General features: G+C 52.4%; 2 protein-coding genes across 2 annotated transcripts in view; both read left to right on the top strand.

Moving 5' to 3' along the window:
- Positions 1-20,892, top strand: part of LOC135889362 (zinc finger protein 208-like) — a 510,343-nt gene that overhangs the window by 370,133 nt on the left and 119,318 nt on the right. The gene's annotated exons all lie outside the window — the stretch shown is intronic.
- Positions 3,301-19,513, top strand: LOC135889447 (hydroperoxide isomerase ALOXE3-like). Its single transcript, XM_065417319.1, has 11 exons — positions 3,301-3,447; positions 4,795-5,003; positions 7,940-8,013; positions 11,699-11,783; positions 13,008-13,130; positions 13,803-13,906; positions 14,524-14,696; positions 14,822-14,965; positions 16,619-16,822; positions 17,486-17,579; positions 19,353-19,513. Exons 1-11 carry the CDS (start codon positions 3,301-3,303, stop codon positions 19,511-19,513), a joined length of 1,518 nt encoding a protein of 505 aa, XP_065273391.1.

Genomic DNA, 20,892 nt, shown 5'->3' with positions numbered 1-20,892 from the left:
CCCCTTAGCAGAGGTGGCAGCTGAAATGCCTAAGGAACACATGAACAGCTACGAACTTTTTAAAATAAAGGCCAGAATTAGAATGGGGCTAACACCCGAGCATGCCCGTCAGCAGTTCAGAGCCCTAAGGTGGAAACCAGATGTGGCATTTTCCCGACACGCCTACCACATTGTAAAAAATTGGGATGCCTGGATATCAGGAGCAAGCGTTAAATCTCTGGAAGATCTGTCTTTCCTAATGCAAACAGAGCAGTTCTTAGAGGGTGTTACTGAGGAAATAGAAAGGTACATCCTAGATGGGAAGCCCCAAACTGTAACCGAGGCAGGGGAGATCGGAACCAAATGGGTGGAGGTGGCAGAAAAGAAAAAAGCTAGTAGCAGTTGGAGCGGATATCAGAAGGGGCAACCCGAAACAACACCCTACCACCGGGGGCAGCCCAAGGCCCCACCTACATCCCAAGGAAAACCCCAAACACCTTATTGTCCCACCACACCAGTCTCCAGCAACCCACCTCGCCCCAGTGACCAGTCAGCTGGGCGATGTTTTAAATGTAATGAGCTGGGGCACGTGAAGGCCAACTGCCCCAAGAACCCAAACAGATTGCAGTTCATTACACCGGAATCACACCAAAGGTCCCCAGGCCCAGATGCCGCATGGAGGGACACTGGAGCACAAGTGTCAGCTATCCACCAATCCTTAGTGGACCCCAAATTGATCAACCCAGAGGCCCAAGTGACGATTCAACCCTTCATGTCCAACTCTTTAAACTTGCCTACAGCCAAGTTGCCTGTCGAGTACAAGGGCTGGTCAGGAATGTGGACTTTTTCAGTCTATGATGATTATCCCATCCCCATGCTGCTGGGGGAAGACTTGGCCAACCATGTGAAGCTAGCCAAGAGGGTGGGAATGGTCACCCGCAGCCAGGCTAAGCAAGCCTTCACACCAGCTCCGTTCCTGAACCTTCTACAAGGGCCCAGTCTGTCTTACCAGAGCCCCAAACTGAGGTGGTAAAACCAGATCCCCTGCCAACAACTGCAACAGCTATAGTGGATTCAGTCCCAGAGACCCAACCAGAAGCAGTCCTAGAACCGGAATGGGCAGAGCAGCCAGCACCAGATCCATTTCCAGGACTGAATCCACTGCTTGCAACCCTGTCTACAACTCCAACGCCAGAGGGCACCAGCGAGCCTGCACTGGCAGCAGTAGATAAACCTACACAAGAGTCTCAGCCGGAGCCTGAAATACAACGTAGTGCACCAGTGGAGAGCGGTTCACAGTCAACAGAAACAGCCCCATCACCTACATTGCTTCCAGAGGGACCAAGTCTAAGTCCACAATCCAGTGAGGAACTGATGTATCAAGGGAACAGTTCCAGGCTGAGCAGGAAGCAGATGAAAGCATCCTGGGAGCTTGGATGGCAGCACAGAGCAACCCACCACCTCTCAGCTCTTCTAATCGATCCTGGTTTGTTGTAGAACAAGGACTTCTATACAAGGAAACTCTTTCTGGTGGGCACCAGGAAGACTGGCATCCTCAAAGACAGTTGATAGTTCCAACTAAGTACTGGGTAAAGTTCTTGAACTCAGCCCACGATCATCCTAGTGGCCATGCTGGGGTGAACAGGACCAAAGACAGTTTAGGGAAGTCCTTCCACTGGGAGGGAATGGGCAAGGACGTTTCTACTTATGTCCGGTCTTGTAAGGTGTGCCAAAGAACGGGAAAACCCCAAGACCAGGTCAAAGCCCTGCTCCAGCCACTCCCCATAATTGAGGTTCTATTTCAGCGAATAGCTGTGGATATTCTGGGTCCTTTTCTGAAAAAGACACCCAGAGGAAAGCAGTACATACTGACTTTCATGGATTTTGCCACCCGATGGCTGGAAGCAGTAGCTCTAAGGGCTCCAGGGCTAAAAGTGTGTGCCAGGCACTAACAAACATTTTTGCCAGGGTAGGTTGGCCCTCCAACATCCTTACGGATTCGGGAACTAATTTCCTGGCAGGAAACATGAAAAGCCTTTGGGAAGTTCATGGGGTGAACCACTTGGTTGCCACCCCTTACCACCATCAAACCAATGGCCTGGTGGAGAAGTTTAATGGAACTTTGGGGGCCATGATACGTAAATTTGTAAATGAACACTCCAATGATTGGGACCTAGTGTTGCAGCAGTTGCTCTTTGCCTACAGGGCTGTACCACATCCCAGTTTAGGGTTTTCACCATTTGAACTTGTGTATGGCCGTGAGGTTAAGGGGCCATTACAGTTGGAGAAGCAGCAATGGGAGGGGTTTACGCCTTCTCCAGGAACTAACATTCTGGACTTTGTAAACAACCTTCAAAACACCCTCCGAAACTCTTTAACCCTTGCTAGAGAAAACCTAAAAGATGCTCAGAAAGAGCAAAAGGCCTGGTACGATAAACATGCCAGAGAGCATTCCTTCAAAGTAGGGGACCAGGTCATAGTCTTGAAGGTGCTCCAGGCCCATAAGATGGAAGCGTCATGGGACGGGCCATTTACGGTCCAAGAGCGCCTGGGAACTGTTAACTATCTCATAGCATCCCCCACCTCAACCCTAAAGCCTGAGGTGTACCATGTTAATTCTCTAAAACCCTTTTATTCCACAGAATTAAAGGTTTGTCAATTTACAGCCCAGGGAGGAGATGACGCTGAGTGGCCTGAAGGTGTCTACTCTGAAGGAAAAAGTGACGGTGGCATGGAAGAGGTGAACCTCCAATCAGGGGGGGGGCATTGTGCATCTGGCAACTGGGCTGGGCGGAGCCATGCCACGCCCCCTTGCCCCTGGCTGGCCCCTCGCTCTGGGGACCGACCCCCCCCCCGTGCCATGCTCAATTGCCCCCATGTTTGGCACCAGGCCCACAAAAGGTTCATCCAGCCCTGCCTGGGCTGACGGGATTTTGCAAGGGGCTGCCCGGCGAGGCATTGGTGGAAAAGACGCCCCCCCACCCCCACCCCGCCGGTTGCACAAAGCAGACACAAGATATCCGGGGCCTTCGCCTGAGCATGGGGTGTGAGTGTGTGTGTCTGTGATGAAGATCTTTGCGAGATCTTGGCTCAGGTGAGTCTCTTCACAGGTGTGTGGGCACTGGGAGGGGCAGCACTGGGGCCAGCTGGCACCTGGCCCACATCTGGATGCAATCATCCGGGAGTGAGTCAAAAAGCCAGACGTGGTCTGCAGGGTGGAGCTGCCGAAGAATGATCTTCTTCGCCCACTGGGAGCTGCTCTTAATGCCCCGACTCACCGGCTGGAGGGAGCATGAGCAAACCACCTCCTGACATTGCCCCATGGCCACCTACACTGTCTGGGTGACCACCGGGCAGGGCCTGGCAGCCAGCACCTGCAGCGCTATCTCCATCACCCTGGTGGGAGCTCACGGAGAGACCCCCAAGCACCGGCTGGATCACGAAGGCAAGGACTTCGCTCCCAGAGCTGTGAGTATGAGTCCTCCCTCCCCCACAGCAGCTGTCCCCTGAGGATCTCCCAAGGGGGGAATTTCCCAGCAGAACGCCTGCAGCTCTGCATTCAGGCAATCTCATGCTTCAGGGCTTCAGATGGTTTTCTGTAGGGGTCAGGAACGCCCTCCCCCCCTTCCCTCCTCAACAACTGGTCTGGTGCATTCTGCTTTTTTTGCCTCCCCCCCCTTCCTCTGAAGCATTAATGCTTGGACAGCCGGCAGGGCGGCCGGCACTCTGAGCTGGCCAGAGAATCCTCTTCCTGCTGCCTGGCTGGTGTGTCTTGCTCACATGCTTGGGGTCCAACCAATCACCAGATTTGGGGTCAGGAAGGAAATTCTCCCCCAGGTCAGGTTCCTTGAGGGTGTTTCCATCCTCTGCGGCATGGTTCATCTGCTGGCATCATCTAGGCACACCAACCTAATCAATCCCCTGCCATCGCAGGGGCCGGCCAGAGCAGCGGATCCAACCGGGCCACTATCCAACAGTGGCCGAGATCCAGCTGCTTCATGAGAAATTGCAAGAGACCCCTCAGTGAAGGGCTAAACTGCCCCCCATTTGCCTCCTGATCCCTGTTGTTCAGAGCTCTGAAGCCCTGAAGGATGATGATTTCTAACCCATCTGAAACTCTTAGAAACTAATGAACGAGGGTTGTCCTTATGTGTTGAGTGTGATGATGGTGTGTCTGGTGGCAAAGCCCCTGAACTGGGACTCAGGACACCTGGTTTGTTCTGGCTCCTTGATCAGGTCACGTCCCCACTCCGTTCCTCAGTTTCCCCATTGGAAAGGGAGGATAATAATTTGCCTGTTTAGATTGTGGCTTTTTGTGGGTTTTTGGTATGTGTCTGTGCAGCACGGGACGCAAAGGGGGCCCTGCTCTCAGTCGAGATTTGTGCAGCACCTGGCACAACGGGGGCCCCGATCTCAGTCAGGGTCCGTGCAGAGCCTGGTACAATGGGGTCCTGACTCCTGATTGGATCTTGCCATGCTACTGCACTACCTACAATAGTGCTTCCCTAGATCTCTTGTTCTCTGGAGGGGCCACTCACCCCTCCCCTCTGGGAGCAGAGACGTGGGGCTCTGGACCTTTTGCAGGCCGTTGGCTGGGTTAGATCTGGCAATATTTCTGTATTGACCCCGAATCTCCAAGCTCGGTGTGAGTGGTGAGTCACGTCAGGCAGAGCCCCCATGAGCCAGGGCGGTTCCCCTTTTGCCACAGAAGCCGGAGCGGAAGTGCAATGAGCAGCGTGCAGGAATTAGGGGGAATCCCTGGTGTCCCCCAACTCTGCAGGGGGTCTAACCCTGCTCTCCCTCCCCATGCCCTAGGTGGACGAATACCAGGTGCCCAGTGCACAATGCCTGAGGCCGATCGTGCTGATCCGACTGCACAAGGAGCCCTATTCCTTCTTCCCCTCGGACAGCTGGCTCTGCAACTGCGTCCAGGTGACGTCACCCGAGGGGGACACCTACCGCTTCCCCTGCTACCAATGGATCGAGGGGTACCGCACTGTGGAGCTGCGAGAAGGGGCAGATAGGTTCCCAAAGCCAATTCCCCCACTTCACACAAGGGATCACAGGCCCTGCCTGCCCACCGCTCCCTCCTCTCCGTGCCCACTAACCCGAGCGCCTCCCGCCCACCCAACAGCTGGGCAGCGGCGAGTCCTGGGGCCCCCACGAACATGGTGATTCCGAGGGGGACAAATTTCCCTGTTGACTTGATTGGCAGGATGTCGCCATGTCTTCTATGAGCGTTCATGGATCCTCCCATGGATCAGTAAGTGGTTAACAGCTAGACAACGGAGTAGGAATGAATGGGCAGTTTTCACAGTGGGGAGAGGTAAATAGCAGGGTCCTGGGACCAGTGCGGTGCAACATATTCATAAACGATTTGGAAAGGGGGGGGGGAGGAACAGAGAGGGGGCGAAGTTTGCAGCCTCTGTCAGGGAGGTCACGGGCTCGGTGCTCTGGAGCCGCTCTGAATCAAACCCAGGAAGGACCCTCATCAGTGTGACACCCCTCAGGGCGCGCTCTGCTAGGGGAAGCCTCCTTGGCTTTGACGCCTCCTGGGACCGACCTCGGAGCATTCAGCCCCCCTGGTCTCGCCGGGAGCTCCCGAAGGGCCCTGCACCCCAAACTCGCAGTTAGCAGCGACTCTCAGCCAGCGTTGTAAAACAGAAGGTTTATTAGTCAACAGGAGCATAGCGTAGAACAGAACTTGTTAGCACAGGAATCAGGGACTTTCAGCAAAGTCCATCTTGGGGGAGGGCATCCAGAGCCCAGGGCCCTGGGGCCCTTTCCTCCCGAGTGGCCAACCGGCGACTGACTCGTTTCCACCAGCCAAGTGTCAGTCACCCTTTAGCCCCTCCTCTGGCCTTTGTCTCTTTCCCGGGCCAGGAGGCCACCTGATCTCTTTGTTCACCAACACCTTCAGTTGGCACCTTGCAGGGGAGGGGCCCAAGTCATCAGTTGCCAGGAGACATGGTGCCGGCAATTCTCTTGTACAGATGGCATCACACCTGCCCCCTAGGGCTCTGCAACAATCACACACCTTTATCCAAGCACCTAGATACTTAATAACTGCATAGGGGAAACTGAGGCACCCACACAGTATTCAGAGAAAACATTAAGAACATTCCTACTTCATCACAGCCTCCGCTAAATTACTCAAGATAGTTAAGTCCAAAGCAGACCATGAAGAGTTACAAAGGGATCGCCCAAACCTGGGTGACGAAATGGCAGCTGAAATGTCAGTGTTGATAAATGCACATTGGAAAACATAATCCCAGCTCTACATACAGAATGGTGGGGTCTAAAGTAGCTGTCAGCTCTCAAGAGAGAGATCTTGGGGTCATTGTGGAGAGTTCTCTGAAAACATCCACTCAATGTGCAGCGGCATCAAAAAAGTGAACAGAATGTTGGAAACCATTAGGAAAGGGACAGATAATAAGACTGAAAATATCATATTGCTTCTCTATAAATCCATGGTACGCCCACATCTTTGTTCAATATTTGCTGCAAATATATAACAGTGGTTGCAACAATGATCTATATGGTCACAGTTCATGTCAATAATGTCACACCCCCAATGCAAAATTGATGCAGGAAGAGATGACACAAACATCACTGACTGCATCCCAAGAGCTCCTCGTCCTTGGTTCTGCCTTACTACAGCTAGTATTGAGTTAGAAGCCGTATTGGTGTATAACAGAAATGGTTTATCAAAGTCATGTTCAATAACATGATTGAATCTCTTTACAAACTCAAGGTAAAACTTGGTTAGAACAATAATGGATTGGATCTGCTCTGCTCTTGCACCATGGTTCCTGTATGTCTCATGGGATCCTGCCAAGAGCTAAGGAAAATAACTATTTTATCCATACAAGCTCTGGCAAATGTTTGGAACCCAATTAACATCATGTTGATGTAGATATTAATGTTGTCCATAGTATAGGAATCTTGGCATTTAGCCATGAAAGCAATATGGTAGTGTGCCCCAGTTTCCCTTTTCATACAGCACATCCAGTTTGGAATGTCTTTCTCCTGTGAAAAGTTCCAAGACTGTTTACAGGCACTAACTGTGAAACATCAGCAGTACAAGGCCTTTTAACATAAAGTGTGTTCTTATGTATTCCTTTTAACATGTTCAAGGGTTTTTCCAAAAGATTAGGCACATCGTACATTTTTACAATTCTTGGTAATAGCAACACATTAGTCACAAAAATCACCATTAGCAATAACAACAAATCCATTGCAAGTGTCCATTTACAATCATTTTTGTCATGCCACACCTTTGGCTCAATACCATTGGGGTTTGGGCATTTTAGGGTTCCCCTGTGGCTTCCCTTTGCAAAATTAAGTTCTTTTTTTCCTCCTTGTCCTGAAGGATCAAACCCTGATTTCTCTTGCTTAACAGCATCCATTGGCTGACTGGGTGTGCTCTCTTTGCTAACAGCTATTGGCAAGTTTCAGAGTGGTAGCCTTGCTAATCTGTATCAGCGAAAGAAGGAGGAGTCCTTGTGGCACCTAAGGCTTTGTCTTCACTACCCGCCGATCCGGCGGGTAGCAATCGGTCTATCGGGGATCGACTTACCGCGTTTAGTGAAGATGCGGTAAAATCGATCCCTGATCGCTCTGCCGTCGACTCCGGAAATCCACCTCGGCAGGAGGCGGCAGCGGAGTCGGCGGCAGCGCGGCAGCGGTCGACTTTCCCGCGTCCTCACCGCCAGGTAAGCCGACCTAAAATACGCAACTTCAGCTACGGTATTCACGTAGCTGAAGTTGCGTATCTTAGGTCGGACCCCCGCTGCAGTGTAGACCTAGCCTTAGAGACTAACAAAGCACAAATAAATTTGTTAGTCTCTAAGGCAGGTTTAACTCACAGCGCTGTACATCTGCAAGTGTAGCCATACCCTAAGGTGCCACAAGTACTCCGTTCTTTTAGCTATTAGCAAGTCTTTCTTTTCCTTGCCAGCCAGGTAATTTGCATCAACAGAAACAGGAGCCTGCTCACCAGTATTCAGATCCTTAACTGCTACCACTTCCAAGGTTGGACTCTTTCTTAAAGAGATACCGTCCATTTTCACCAGCAAGTTAGACTCAAAGTTCTGTGGGCCTTCCCTTACCAACCTCTGCTTCCACATGGAATCAGATGTTAATTCCACTGAGAGACGACGAGTCATATCCAAAGTATCTAGAGATGAGTGTATACCTGCCCTCCCCTGCATTCTCCAGAGATTAACTGCCCAGCTGTTCTGCTCCGCAGACTCAGCTACCCAGTCTTCCCTCTGAACCCGAGACACAGACTGTTCACTCCCAGAATTAGCATGGAGACATTCCTCTCTCAACAACCTTGTTTTCCCAGCAAACTGATCGAGCACAGCCACTTGGTTATAGGGCTGTTCAACTTTCTTAACAGCTCTTAGTTCATCTGAGACCTTTCTCAAAGTGATCCCCACTGGATCGTTCAAAAGGAAAGTCAGTAGAACTGGAAGGGACCCCAAAAGGTCATCAAGTCCAGCCTCCTGCAGCAGGACCAAGTACTGATTTTTGCCCCAGATCCCTAAGTGGTCCCCTAAACCCAGGATTGAACTCACAACCCTGGGTTTAGGGGGCCAATGCTCAAACCACTGAGCTATGATCCATTCATAACAGAAAATTTCTGGCTGGTAGGAACTGAAACTTCCTTGATCAAATCACTTCCACACCCTTCAGTTGCAGCAAACTGCTTGCACAGATTACCATGAGGGTTCCTTTCCCTAGGAGCTCCTCTAAGCACCAATTCACCCTCAGATTGGGACTGTTCATCTTAGAAAAGAGATGACTAAGGGGGGATATGATAGAGGTTTAAAAAATCATGAGTGGGGTGGAGAAAGTGACTAAGGAAGTGTTATTTACCCCTTAACATAACGCAAGAACCAGGGGGTCACCCAATGAAATTAACAGACAGCAGGTTTAAAACCAACTTAAAGAAGTATTTCTTTACACAGCGCACAGTCAACCTGGGGAACTACTTGCCAGAGGATGTTGTGAAGGCCAAGACTATAACAGGGCTCAGAAAAGAACTAGATAAGTTCATGGAGGATAGGTCCATCAATGGCTATTAGCCAAGATGGTCAGGGGACAGCCCCATGCTCTGGTGTCCCTAAACCTCTGACTGCCAGAAGCTGGGACTGGATGGCAGGGGATGGATCACTCAATAAATTGTCCTGTTCTGGTCTCTCTGTCTGAATCACCTGCCACCGACCACTATCAGAAGACAGGATATTGGGCTAGATAGGCCATTGGTCTGACCCAGTCTGGCCATTCTTATGTTCCTATGGAATGGCTCTTGATTGTCTTCTCCTGGGCCAGCTAATGGATGGTTACTTGGAACTGGTTTCATGTAAACACCTGACTTGGGAGGTGGCCCCCCCTCCCCCAGCCTGTTTTGCTTCCCCGCCCTCACATGAGGTGATGCTAAAGTTGCATCATGGTTACAATTGACACTTCTCGCTGTAGACGCATACACACATTCATAACCACAGCCTGGATGCGTAGCTCACAAGGGCCAGTCAGTTCAGAACATCACATGCTTGCATAAAAGGCCTTACTCAGGATATTTTTATGGTAAAATAACACTGTATACAAACAGTTGATTGAACTTCTTATTTGTGGGGGGGTGTTCAAACCTTCTGTTCTCCCTGGGGTGGGGGGGGGGATCTGGACCCTGATTTTTAGATCCCATCTCAGATTTGCCACATGCCCATCTGTCATGTATGCACGTCTGTCCTCAGGTTTGCCCTGTGCACATCTGTCTGCATCTGTCCTTCATAAGGTCTGTCACCTGCACATCTGTCCCTCAAGAGGTTCGCCACATGCAATATCTGTCCACACATACCGTGGGGCTAGCCTGCCCCATCCACATCTGTCCACATCTATATTTCATGAAGTTTGCCATGGGCACATCTGTCCACATCTGTCCTGGGCCTGGTTTGCCACATGTCCTCCATGAGGTTAGCCGCATCTATATCTGTCTATTTTCAGGTTGGCCACATGCACATCTGTCCTTCATAAGGTTGGCACCCTGCACATCTGGCCAGGGCAGGTTTGCCCCATGCACAGCTGTCCACATCTGCCCTGCCAGCATCTGACACTGCCCCTGCACCCCTGCTCCCTTCTCAGTACCCTCCCCCCATCAGTGAAGATGTAACGATTCTGGCTTTGGTGGGACCCAACTGAGAGTGCCAATTCAGGACAAATTGCTTAGAGCAGGGCAGTTACAGCCCAAGGCTGGGGTTCCTTTGCACACCAAGGCAAACCAAACCAGCCAAACAGAGATAACTTTGGTTTACCCCACTGGCTAACCATAAGTCACACAAGCAATTCCCTTAGACACTCCAGTTTTCCAGTATCCCCACCAGTGCCACTCGTTATGGGGATGAATGGTTATGAAAACCAAGACCCCAGTAAAAGAAAAAGGTTCTCCCAATCCCAAAGGACCCAAGCCCCAGACCCAGGTCAATATACAAGTTAGGTCTTACCCACAAATCACGCCGTTGCCAATCCTTTAGAATCTAAAAGCTAAACGTTTATTTATAAAAGGAAAAAGATATAGATGAGAGCTAGAAGTGGTTAAATGGAATCAATTACATACAGTAATGGCAAAGTTCTTGGTTCAGGCTTGTAGCAGTGATGGAATAAGATGCAGGTTCAAATCAAGTCTCTGGAGTCCATCTACAGCTGGGATGGGTCATTCAGACCTTTGTTCAGAGCTTCAGTTTATAGCAAAGTCCCTCCAGAGGTATGAAGCAGGATTGAAGACAAGATGGAGGTGAGGCATCAGCCTTTTATAGTCTCTTCCAGGTGTAAGGACACCTGTTTGTTGGTACTGTGGAAAATTACAGCAAAATGGAGTTTGGAGTCACATGGGCAAGTCATATGTCCATGCATGACTCCGTTCTTTACAGAGGGCAGCCATTGCCCACATGCTGTCTTAAATGTACCCAGGAAGACTTCTTCAGTGGTTTGAGCATTGGTCTGCTAAACCCAGGGCTGTGAGTTCAATCCTTAAGGGGGCCACTTAGGGATCTGGGACAAAATCAGTACTTGGTCCTGCTAGTGAAGGCAGGGGGCTAGACTCAATGACCTTTCAAGGTCCCTTCCAGTTCTAGGAGATAGGATATCTCCTATAATTTATTTATGTGGATTGGAGTCTCCCAAGGTCCATTGTTCGTTAAGTGTTTCTTGATTGGGCACTTACTGAGAACAGTCCCTTCTCAAGAAACTGACCAAATGCTTCACTGAGGCTTCTTAGAATCAAACACATTGAGATACAAGTACAGAGCCAATATTCATAACTTTAACTACAAAATTGATACACCCATCCAGACAGCATAATCCTAACCAGCAAACCATTACCTTGTCTTAGACACCTTATTTGACCCCCTTTATACAAGATTTGGTGCCACTACAGGACCTTGGTTGCAACAATGATCTATACGGTCCCAGTTCATGTCAATAACATCACAGAAGAGAACCTTTTTTGGGGAGGCAGCCTGGTACACCCCCATTAGAGAAAGCAAGCGTCCTCCCTGATTCCCTGAGGGAGCAGCAGGAGGTACTGTTTCTCACTCTGTTTGGGACCAGCCATCCTCCCCCCCCACACACACACACAAATACAGCAGGATGGGCCCGTGACGTGGCTAATGCTCGGGTGTCCCATCAACTTTCAAACTCCCCCTTCTCCCTCCAGCCAAAACCGCGGCTGAGGACGCCCAGCACCCGCTGCTGCTGCAGCACCGGCAAGAGGAGCTGAAGGCGCGGCAGGAAGCCTATCGGTGAGCCGGGCGGGGGCAGCTGGTGAAGGAGGGTGGGATGCACCCAGGCAGGGATGGGGGATGGGGGGGGTCAGGCTGGTAAAGCCATAAGCGCTGTCCGGGGGAGGACAATAATTAGCACCAGTTCTGCTTTCACTCCCTTCCCCTGCCTCCCCCTTTGGGCTCTCAACTCCCCAGCTTTAACCACTAGACCCCACTCCCCTCCACAACCGGGGAGACATCCCAGAGGCTCATGGGGACCCTGATTCAATCCTACACCCTCCCCTCCCAAATGTCAGGATAAGCCAGGCTGTGCCGCATCCAGTCCCTCTTCTCAGCTGCCTCAGTGCCTCCTATCACTGACCTCTGGAAGGGCAGGGTGTTTTCCTTTGGTCTCCACCTGGGAGGGTGGGCAGACTCCAGCCACTGGCAGAAGGCTGGTCAAGAGCTTATGCTGGGTGAGACTCATCTAAAACCATACCTCTGCCCCGTCTTACCCCCCCCCCCCCCGGTAGGCCTTACCACCCCCCACTCCCCATCAGTCTCCCACACCTGCTGTGGGGAGACAATGGAAGAGTTAACCCTGTGGCATCGGCAGCTCAGGGCTTCTCTGCAAGCCCCAGCTCCTGGAGTCACGGGGTTATGCCGGGAAAAAACTCAGCTTCCATTTAAAAAGCCAAGTCACTCTCTGGACATTGTGTGTGGGGAGAGCAGCTCAGAACTGTGACCCCACCTACAGAGCCTGAGGCCATAGAGTAAGTAAGACCCCAAAGGGTGACTTCCAAATCCTGAGATTTCAGTAAATAAATCTTGTGATTTTGGGGGGGGGGGTCTGGTGCATGATCTATGAACCCCTGGGGTTTGCAACACTATTTAAACTAGCCTCTTAGGGCATTTGAAGGGAATAGAGGCAGTTCTTGGAGCAATGGGCTCAGGATCTCTGCAGACCCAGGCAGCATCACTGCATTGGCCACACTGGTGGCAGATCTCCCCCTCTCACAGCAATGGGCTCAGGCTCTCTGCAGACTCAGGCAGCGCCGCTGAGTCGGTCACACTGGCTGCCCATTTTGGATGGTTCCTCTGCAAACGGTCTTATTTTTGCTTGGAAGCTGAGCAGGAGAGGGATTTCTTCACCCTTGTGAAGCCTCCAGCCATGCCTGGGTGAGGCAGAGGAGGTCTCTGATGGGGCCCGTGCCTGCGCTCTCTCGGGCGTGGGATGGTGAGCCCACGTGCGTCTCCCGGCAGCTGGAAGGTATACAACCCCCAGTGGCCAAGGTGCCTGGACGTGGCGAGCGTGGACGAGCTGGACTTCAACTACAAGTACAGCCAGACCAAGACCACCATCTTCATGCTGCGTGCCATTAAAACGTGAGTGTGGGAGGGACGCTACCCTGGGGCTGGCCCCGAGGGGAGCAGCCTGGGGCACTGGGGCACTGGGGATTTGGGGAGGGCTCAAAAGGGATCAACCCCCTCCCCAGGTACCCCAGCGGGGATGGGTTGATCTGAGAGTCACTCCAAAGAGGCCATCTTCTATCTCAGATCCTGCCCACAGAGCAGGGCTCATGCCTGCCATCCCCAGCCATTCCTCTCGGTCGCTATGTTATGCCAGGCCCTGGCGACCCACAGTGAGAGACAGCTCATGCCCCAAAGTCCTCCTGGTCTAAACAGAGGGTCGGAGGGGAAACTAAGTCAGAGAGGAGGGAAGAGACTCACCTCAGGGCACCAGCTGCACAGTGGTAGGAGTAGAAATCATGGCTCCCAAGTGACCAACCAACTGAAAACCACTCTATCTATCTATCTATCTATCTATCTATCTATCTATCTATCTAGCAGACTGGGGGCATGGTCAGATACCTCTAGTCTGCTCTATTCCCTGCCCCCCAGTGCCCACAGGGGGTGGATCGGGGCCATGGTTGGCACACACAGTGGTTATGGGGCCCTGGCAATGCCCTCCCTTCAGTTGGGTATTTGGCCGTGCCTCTTTCGCCTTGACTGTCCGGATCTATTGGTCTCACCTCCAAGCGTATCTCTTGTCCCCAGGGAGCTGGAGCTGAAGCTGAAGGGTTTCTCCTTATGCACGGGCTCCTGGGAGAAGCTGGAAGACATCCGGAAGATATTCTGGTGTAACAAGAACCTCACTTCAGGTACCGTCCCACGGTGCATGGGCATGTCCTGTGCCGGGCTCCCTACACAATCTGACCCTGTGCCTACAGATATGGGGTGAGATGGCCCTGCTGGCCCCACCACGCCCGCTGGGCAGGTCTAAGGACAAACGGGCTTTGTGAGCTTTGTGAGCTCTCTGCAGCCTCCCTGGTTCCATCCACATGTGAGACTGGAGGGCAGCTCTGGCTTGAATCAGGATCTGCCCCCCAGCAGCTAGTTCCCACCACATCTCCCATAGCTAGAGGGGGCTCATGCTCCCCCATCTATTGACTCCAGTGGAGAGACGCCCATTGACACCAGCTGGGATCTGGCCCCATTGACTCCCACGGAGAGATGCCCATTGACACCAGCTGGGATCTGGCCCCATTGACTCCCACGGAGAGATGCCCATTGACACCAGCTGGGATCTGGCCCCATTTACTCCAGTGGAGAGACGCCCGTGGACACCAGCTGGGATCTGGCCCCATTGACTCCAATGGAGAGATGCCCATTGTCACCAGCTGGGATCTGGTCCCATTGACTACAATGGAGAGATGCCCATTGACAGCAGCTGGGGGTCTGGCTCCATTGACTTGCATGTTGTTATCTGTGTCCCCAGAGTACGTCTCCGAGCACTGGCAGGAAGATTCGTTCTTCGGGTACCAGTTCCTGAACGGGGTCAACCCGGTGGTGATCCGGAAATGCACGGTGCTCCCGGAGAACTTCCCCTTGACGGAGGAGATGGTGGTCGGCTCCCTGGGGGAGGGCACCACCCTGCGGGACGAGCTCAAGGTAAGACAATCCTGCCGTCCTCCCGAAAGCCATCTGCGGGGCTGAGTTCTGTGGGTCCCTTTCCCTGGAACAAAACCCAGCAGCCTGCTTCATGTGAGAGATGAACCCCTCTCTCCGCCTTGCAGAAAGGGAACATCTTCCTGACGGATTACAAGATCCTGGAGGGGATCCCCACCATCCAGCTGAACGGGGAACAACAGTACCTGGCCGTGCCTCTCTGCCTGCTGCATCTGACACCTGGCGGGCAGGTCGTGCCCTTGGCCATCCAGGTAATGAGCATGCCTGGCCTCTGCCTGGTGCTCACAACAGCCCAGGGAGCCCTTTGGCCCTGACAGATTAATCCAGAACAAAAGAATTGCCCCCCAGTCCAGATGAATGGGCTCATCTAACCTGGTAGCCCACCTCCTCAGCACCAGCTGTATCAGAGGAAGGGACAGGCCCCTTCCTAGTGAGCAGTTCTGCAACAGCCAATCCACTAAGCCACCTCAAAATTTTGGGGATGAAATTTTCCCATCAGAACCCTCCCGACATGGATCCTCCCATGCAGGGTAATTTTGACAGAGCGTTTCTGTTACTGGATCCAAACAGGAAGTGTGATTGAACTGAAAAGGTTGGTGGGGGGGTTCAGAAAGTGAAAAATGTTGGATGGGGGGGTTGCTCCCCCATTTCCTTTCCTCTTTATTCTCTTTTTTTCTCATTTCCCTTCTTTTGCATGTTTCACCACTGAAACGTTAAAAAAAAGAAAAAGAAAGACAGAAAGCCTCTGAAAGTGGGGCCTGGAAAGGAGAAAATCCACTTTTCACCCTTAAAAAAAATTATTTTACAACTGGGCAGGAAGGCCAGACAGACGGACATCAGGATGGATGGGCCGAGTAGACCAGAAGGATGGGAGGACAGACGGGAGGGTGAATGGGCCGAGTAGACCAAAAGGACGGGAGGACGGATGGGAAGGTGGATGGGACGAGGAGACCAGAGGAACAGGAGGATGGATGGGAGGATGAATGAGCTGAGGAGACCAGAGGGACGGGAGGACGGACGGGAGGGTGGATGGGCCGAGGAGACCAGAGGGACGGAAGGACGGATGGGAGGGTGGATGGGCCGAGGAGACCAGAGGGACGGAAGGACGGATGAGAGGGTGGACAGGAGGATGGATGGGCTGAACAGACCAGAGGGATGGGAGGACGGAAGGGAGGGTGGATGGGACGAGAAGACCAGAGGGACGGGAGGACAGACAGGAGGATGGATGGGTCGAGCAGACCAGAGGGACGGTAGGACGGACGGCAGGGATGGACAGATGGGTGGGACGGATGGAGGGGTGGGACTGATGGATGCACAGTCAGTCACTGACTTCTATTTTTCCCAGTGGCTGCTCCACCCCTGTTCTGCACTGAGCCCCCCCACACACACTCTGCCCCTTCTTATGAGGCCCCGCCCTTGCTCCACCTCTTCCCACCCCTACTCCGCCCCCTCCCCCGAGGTCCCCCACCTGCCTGCCACTCGCTGCTCTCCGCTCTCCCCAAGTGCCTCCCACCAGCCGCCAACAGCTGATCTGCTGCCCCGCTGTGGCTGGTGGGTGCTGAGCACCCCCTATTTTTTTCCGTGAGTACTCGAGTTCCGCAGCACCCGCAGAGTCTGCACTTATGGATGGATGGACGGATGGACCAGAAGTCTCATAGGAGGGCTCTGATTCCCCCTTTCCAGCTCCAAGTATTCATTCAGGAGTGGGGCCCTCCTGGGTGGGGCAGCCCCCCTCCAATTCCCACCCACTGGGTGTCTCAGGATGTCAGAGCTCACAAGCCTTAGCCCCACCTCCAGCTGCAGGGCTCTCTGTCCAGTCCTGCGCTGTCCCCTGCTGGCAACTCCCAGCACGTTGGCCATGCAGGAGGCTGTTTTCTTCTCCTCTCCTCTCCCTGCCCTCGCAGCTCAGCCAGCACCCGGGCCCCAACAGCCCCATCTTCCTGCCCAGTGACCCCGAGTGGGACTGGACCCTGGCCAAGATCTGGGTGCGCCTGGCCAACTTCCATGTCCATGAGGTCAACACCCACCTGCTGGAGGCGCATTTCCTCTGCGAGGTCTATTGCATGGCCACACTGCGCCAGCTGCCCATGTGCCATCCTGTCTACAAGGTGAGGGGGGCAAGGGACCGAGCAGGGGGAGGGGTTAACCCCTCACATCCTTCTTGTGCATTCGGCCAGCAGCATCCGTGCCCCAGATGTGCCCAGCTGTGTGCCCCAGATGTGTCCAGCAACATCTGTGCCTCAGATGTGCCCAGTGACATCTGTGCTCCAGATGTGCCCAGCTGCATCCATGCCGCAGATGTGCCCAGCTGTGTTTGGGCCGGTGCCAGATGCATCCGATAGTGCTTCAAAATGTGCCCAGCTGTCTGTGCCATGGCCCATCCGTGTCTGCACGGTCCAAGGGCACCCAGGTGTGTGCCCAGCTGCAGCCCGTGCCCCAGATGTGCCCCGCTCTGCCTGTTCCCCAGCTGGGGGCGAAGGTGCCATCTGCAGCCAAAGGTGCCCACTCCCCACCTGGATCCATGCCCCAGCTATGCCCAGCTGCTTCTGCAGGTGCCATCTGCACCCAGCTGTGCCAAGATGTGTGGGCCGTGCCCCAGACAGACCCAGATGTGCTCTGTCCCAGCCATGTCCGGCTGTGTGTGGGCATGTTTCTGTTTCACGCAGCCGTGTGGGGCCCAGTCACCCCTCGATGTGCCCTGTATCCCACAGGGGCTGTGTCACTGGGTGGGGGGGATTGGACTTAGCCCCACGTCTCTCTGCTCCTCACAGCTCCTGATCCCCCACACTAGCTACACCCTGCACATCAACACCCTGGTCAGGACCAACCTCATCCAGCCAGGAGGGCTCTTCGACAAGATGAGAGGTGACTTGCCCTCCACTCCTGTCCCCTGGTTAGAGCAGTGGGGGCTGGGAGCCAGGACTCCTGGGTTCTATCACTAGCTCTGGGAGGGGAGTAGGGGCTAGTGGGTAGAGCAGGGGTCTGCTGGGTTTTAGGGCGCTTGGTATCTGTTTGCAGCTCTGCCACTCACTAGCCATGTGACTGTAGTCACACACATTTCCTTCTCTGGGTGTCTCTGTTCCCCCATCTATATAACTGGTGCTATCGTGAGTCTGCTCCAGGCATTCTTACAGCACAGCTGGCGGATACATTATGCTACCATTGGCCTTTCTAGGATGGGCTAACCCAGAACAGCTGTAGGGTGATGGCAGTTAGCGCTGGGTGGGGCTTTTTCTGTTTTTTCATGAAAATAAATGCAGATCTGCTGACGCCGAAACGTTTAGTGAATTAGCGTCCATTTGGCTGAGTTGTTTCGGTTAAAATAAACCCACAACTTTCTGTTTCAACCTGTTTTTAAAAAGATTGAGATCCAAATGAAACGGTTGGATTGTGTTGAAGTGAAACCATTTGACTGAGGGGAACCATTATCCAGTTTGTCCAAACAAAAGGTTTCATTTGACCCAGAACAAATATAGATTATAGTTTTACATTTTCCATTCACCAAACATTTCAAACACCTTCGTTTTCACCTCAATCTGGAATGAATTTTTTTTCCATTTTTTTTTTAATTTTTAGTGAGCCGAAAAATAAATAAAAATGTCTTCTTCGTCCCACTGTACCGGCACTAGGTCTGGACACGGCCCTAGGGAGATTGTGACTGGAACAGGGTACCCCGTTGTGGTGTCTACACCTTAGCGGATGAGTTCTTGTCCGGAAAACCTGCCTCCCAGTGAGCCACTAAACCAAGAGACTCTGTATCAGAGGATCTCAGACTTTTTTTCCTGGGACCCCCTTTGAAAATATTTCATGCTGTGATGACACCCCGAAAAAGTGACGACCCCCCCCCAAACACACACACACACACACACACATGCCACCCTTACTTCTGTGCTGCTGCTGACGACGGTCAGAGCTGGGTGCCTTGCCAGATATGCTCCCCTCATGGCGCCCCCTTGCAACCACTTTTAGATCAGGCCCCCCAGTTTGAGAAATGCTGCTGTATATAGCAGACGAGGGAAGGATAAAAGGAGATCTGATCACACTCTATGAGTACCTGCCTAGGGAGATTTCGGAGAGCAGAAGGCTCCTTATTCAGCAGAGCAAGATCTAGTGGCTGGGAGTTGAAGTTAGATCTCTTCAGCTTGGAAGTGAGTGGCAGCTGGGTCCCAGGCTGGAGAGGAAGCATTAGAAGCAGCTTCCCAAGGGGTGGTGGAGGGCTCATTACCGGAAACGTTAGCTCCAGATTGGAGGTTTCTTTCTAAAAGATCTGCTCTCGCTCAGGCATAATTTATTAACCCAGCTGCTATCAATCAGCACTGAGCCAATGGAGCTACAGCCGATTAACATTGGATCTGCCCCAATGACGCCAACGGAGAGACGCCCATTGACACCAGCTGGGATCTGGCCCTATTTACTCCAATGGAGAGACGCCCATTGACACCAGTTTGGGATCTACCCCAATGACTCCTGACATCAGGTGGGATCTGGCCCCATTGACTCCAACGGAGAGACACCCATTGACACCAGCTGGGATCTGGCCCTATTTACTCCAATGGAGAGATGCCCATTGACACCAGTTTGGGATCTGTCCTCTCAAGATTTCTAGATTCTTGCCTCTCTTCCAGGCCTCTTCGACAGGTCGGGACGGGATGCTGAAGCTGCTGGCCAAGAGTGTGGAGAATGTGAGCTACGAGGTGCTCTGTCTGCCGGACGACCTGGAAGCTCGTGGTGTCAGTTCGCTCCCCAATTACTACTACCGGAATGATGGCATGAGGATCTGGATGGCGGTGGAGAGGTGAATCCAGGGGGCGGGGGCTAGTGATGCCGCGGAGGTGGGGGTGGAGAAACCACAGTTGAGCTGGGGAGGAACAGTGAATTTCTAGGGGAAAACAGACGTAGTGCTCTCTCAAGCCCTGTCCACAGAGCAAGCCCCGCCCACTCATTCCCCTCCAATGACATGCTGCTCCTAGTAGCACATCACAATATGGGTCATCTCTTTGCTCTGTGATGTGCTTTCATCAGCAATGATAGAGTCATTGGGAGCTGGAAATTGTTGTCCTCATGTGTCAGAGTTAATGGGCCTGTTGAGAGGTATGGGGAGCAAGTCACCACCCTCCTCTCAAAGCAATGGGTTCAGGCTCTCTGCAAACTCAGGCAGTGTCGCTGCATTAGGTTACATTCAGGTCACATTCTGAAGGTTTTCTTCACATCCATGAGGCTGGAAAATTTGGGCTCACTCCAAAGCTGATGTGAATCTGTGAGACTTCAATACACCTGTGCTTATTCACACCCACTGAGGCTCTGGTCCTATCATTTTTATTCATAGATTCTAAGGCCACAAGGGACCATTGTGATCATCTACTCTGATCTGCTGTCTCACGTAGACCAGAATACCTCCCTAAAATAATTCCTAGGGCTGATCTTTCAGAAAAAAACAGCCAATCTTGATTTAAAAATTGCCAGTGAGGGAGAATCCTCCATGACCCTTGGTAAATCGTTCCAGTGGTTAATTACTCTCGCCTTTAAAAAATGACACCTTATTTCCTGTCGGAGTTTGTCTAGCTTCACATTCCAGCCATTGTCTCTTCTTAGACATTCTCTGATTGACCGAAGAGCCCATTTTATATATTTGTTCCCCATGTAGATACTTATGGGCTGCGATCAAGTGATTATAGTTTGCTGCAGTCAAGATTAGAACCCCACTGTGCCAGGCGCTGCACAGACCCCGACAAAGATCAGAGCCCGCGTTGTGCCAGGCGCTGCACAGACCCTGACCGAGATCGGTACCGTCAGGGTGCTAGTGCTGCAGAGAGAGACACCCACGGACAGAAGGTTCCTGCCCCAACCTGCTCACAATCTAAATAGACAAAGGGTGGGAGAGAGAACCAATCAAAATCGTTTCTGTGAAACTTTTGATTCTCTCAAAAAACAGCTGTTTGCTCAGCTTTTGGCTGAAAAATTTCGTGGTTCAAAATTGAGCATTTTTCACGAAACACCAGAAACCCCAAAAAACCCTTTCAATAATATATTAGGTTTGGGGTAAAAATACACCAGCTGGGATCTGGCCCCGTTGATTTCAGTGGAGTGATGCTAATTTGCATCTGGCCCTGTGGAGCTACATCAGTTTACACCAGCTCATGATTTGGCCCCCGTGACTCCAACAAAGCAACAGCCAGTT

Source organism: Emys orbicularis, chromosome 15 (genome assembly GCF_028017835.1).
Source record: "Emys orbicularis isolate rEmyOrb1 chromosome 15, rEmyOrb1.hap1, whole genome shotgun sequence".
NCBI classification, from domain to species: Eukaryota; Metazoa; Chordata; order Testudines; family Emydidae; genus Emys; species Emys orbicularis.
The sequence above is the reverse complement of the archived record's forward strand: the minus strand, read 5'-3'. Positions and strand labels throughout refer to the sequence as shown.

Bases quoted from the DNA above. Each gene is read 5' to 3' on its own strand.
- LOC135889447 (XM_065417319.1), top strand. From the start codon at position 3,301: ATGGCCACCTACACTGTCTGGGTGACCACCGGGCAGGGCCTGGCAGCC. The intron at 11,784-13,007 runs GTGAGCCGGGCG...GTCTCCCGGCAG, and splicing joins GCGCGGCAGGAAGCCTATCG to CTGGAAGGTATACAACCCCC. The intron at 14,966-16,618 runs GTAATGAGCATG...CTGCCCTCGCAG, and splicing joins TCGTGCCCTTGGCCATCCAG to CTCAGCCAGCACCCGGGCCC.